General features: G+C 39.9%; 1 protein-coding gene across 1 annotated transcript; it reads right to left on the bottom strand.

Annotated features, from left to right (window-relative positions):
• Window positions 1-750: 750 nt before the first annotated feature.
• On the bottom strand, window positions 751-1,686 carry LOC109788481 (TLC domain-containing protein At5g14285). The gene has a single exon (XM_020347215.3). It carries the CDS (start codon window positions 1,471-1,473, stop codon window positions 769-771), a length of 705 nt encoding a protein of 234 aa, XP_020202804.2. The 5' UTR covers window positions 1,474-1,686; the 3' UTR covers window positions 751-768.
• Between the last annotated feature and the right edge of the window lie 317 nt (window positions 1,687-2,003).

The raw sequence follows: 2,003 nt of genomic DNA on the forward strand, positions 1-2,003 counted from the left end.
ACCCCCACCCCGCTAAATAAAAATTGGTCCCATACCTATTCTATATCCACGCGGGTATCCATTAAGCGAGTATCCATGAATTTCTTGAATACCCACGGATATTCATGGATATTTATAAATTTTTTAAGAAATTAAAAAAATTATATTACAAATAATTTTAAGTTTATATTTAATGTCATTGAAATATTAAAAATAAAAATTCAATGTTAATTTTGAACTTGTATTTGACGTTAATTTTGTTGAAATAATAATAAAAATGCAAGATAATCAATAACTTAAAATACACCAATCTCACAAATAAGTTAATGTCTCATCACAAAACTACAATAATTCAATCTAATAATTTCAAACGAAAGTAAACAACTTAAAATACATAAATTTTATTGGTTCAATCAAAGCTAGAAAATTAATCAAATTACATCCAACATAATTATATAACATACTTAACACATGTTGGTAACTTCATCAACCTCACTTTTGTAAGAAAATAATACGAGAGAGTGTAGTTTTAGGGTTATGTGATATAAGTATAATTAGGATATTTAAGAAATACTATTAAACGGGTACTCGCAGGTATGGATATCATCATACCCGCCCCCCGCCCCCGCCCCCGCCCCATTTATAAACGGGTAAAAAATTATCTATTTAACCTATTCATTTATTATCCGTAGCAAATTTTACTCACAAATACTCACGGGTGCGGGTATTTTTGTCATCCCTAAATAATATCATAATTATTTAAAAAAAAAAAAAAAAACTACCATGCACCTATCGAATTTTCTCCTGAACTCTCTCGCGCCTTTCTCTAAAGACTTGAATCCAGAGATTGGAAACCCACATAAGACTACCCGCAATGGCGAAGGACACAACAAGGACCCATGAAACCCAAACCCACGTGGCAATAACGCCATGGGCACCTCCCATTGAATAAAACCGCACCATTCTGAAAACAACGCAAGGCCCAAGGACGCCACGAACCACCGTGTACAAGCAGTAAAACGGCACCGTCACGGCGCGGGAGAGCGCCTGGGCCCGGCCAGCGCGGGCCAGGGCCCAGGCGTTCTGCATGGCGCTGGTGGCCTCGGCCAGGGCGAGGAGCGCGAGGACACCCACGGCGCCGTGGGCCGCCACGTGGCGGCACGTGAGGATGACGAAGAGCGTGGCCAGGTGGTGGAGGACGAAGGTGAGCTCGAAGAAGGCGGCCAGGTGGAGGAGGTCGGCGGCGAAGTAGGCGGCGCTGAAGTCCAGGACGAGGGACTGGAAGGCGGTGTTGGGCGCGGCCAGGGAGGCGCTGGGGGCGGAGAGGATGGCGGCGGCGGCCAGGAGGACGGCGGGGGTGCCGTGGAGGAGGGAGATGAGGCAGCTGGAGGCTTCGGGTCGGGTCTCGGGGCTCCATTTGCGGAAAATGAGGAAGTAGCCGAAGAGGTAAAGGGAAAGGAATAAGGGGAGGAATGTGAAGACGTGGCTTTGCATTTTGGTTTGTTTGGATTTGGGAATTAGGAGAGTGGAAATATAAAAGGATGGAAAAAGAAGAGAGGATGATTGATGAAGGGTTTTTGTTGGGTTGGTTGGTGGGAACTGAGACGAAGTGATACTCCGGTTGGTGCTGGTGTTGTTCAACGGATCCAAGACTTGAGCCACACCACAGCACAGTTTTCAAATTTTGATTTATAAATGTGTGGGATAGCTATTCAATAACTTTAAATTTTTTATGCACAATTTCTTTTTTTACATTATTATTTTATTAAAATTACTTTAGTTATAGAGTTAATCATCTTTATACTGTCAGTGTAAAAAACACTAATTATATTTTTTAAAATTATTTATTTTATTATTATTTCATTAAATAAGTAACTGACATGTCATTATTAAAAGATATGATTGGTTGTTAGTGTAAAAAACTTTTACACTGATAATATATAAGTGATTAACTCTTAGATATAATAGTTAAATAATTATTAACATAATCATAATTTTAATATACGTATTAAATTTATCGATCT

The sequence above is a fragment of the Cajanus cajan genome, chromosome 2 (genome assembly GCF_000230855.2).
Source record: "Cajanus cajan strain Asha chromosome 2, NIPB_CcT2T_4, whole genome shotgun sequence".
Taxonomy (NCBI): Eukaryota; Viridiplantae; Streptophyta; class Magnoliopsida; order Fabales; family Fabaceae; genus Cajanus; species Cajanus cajan.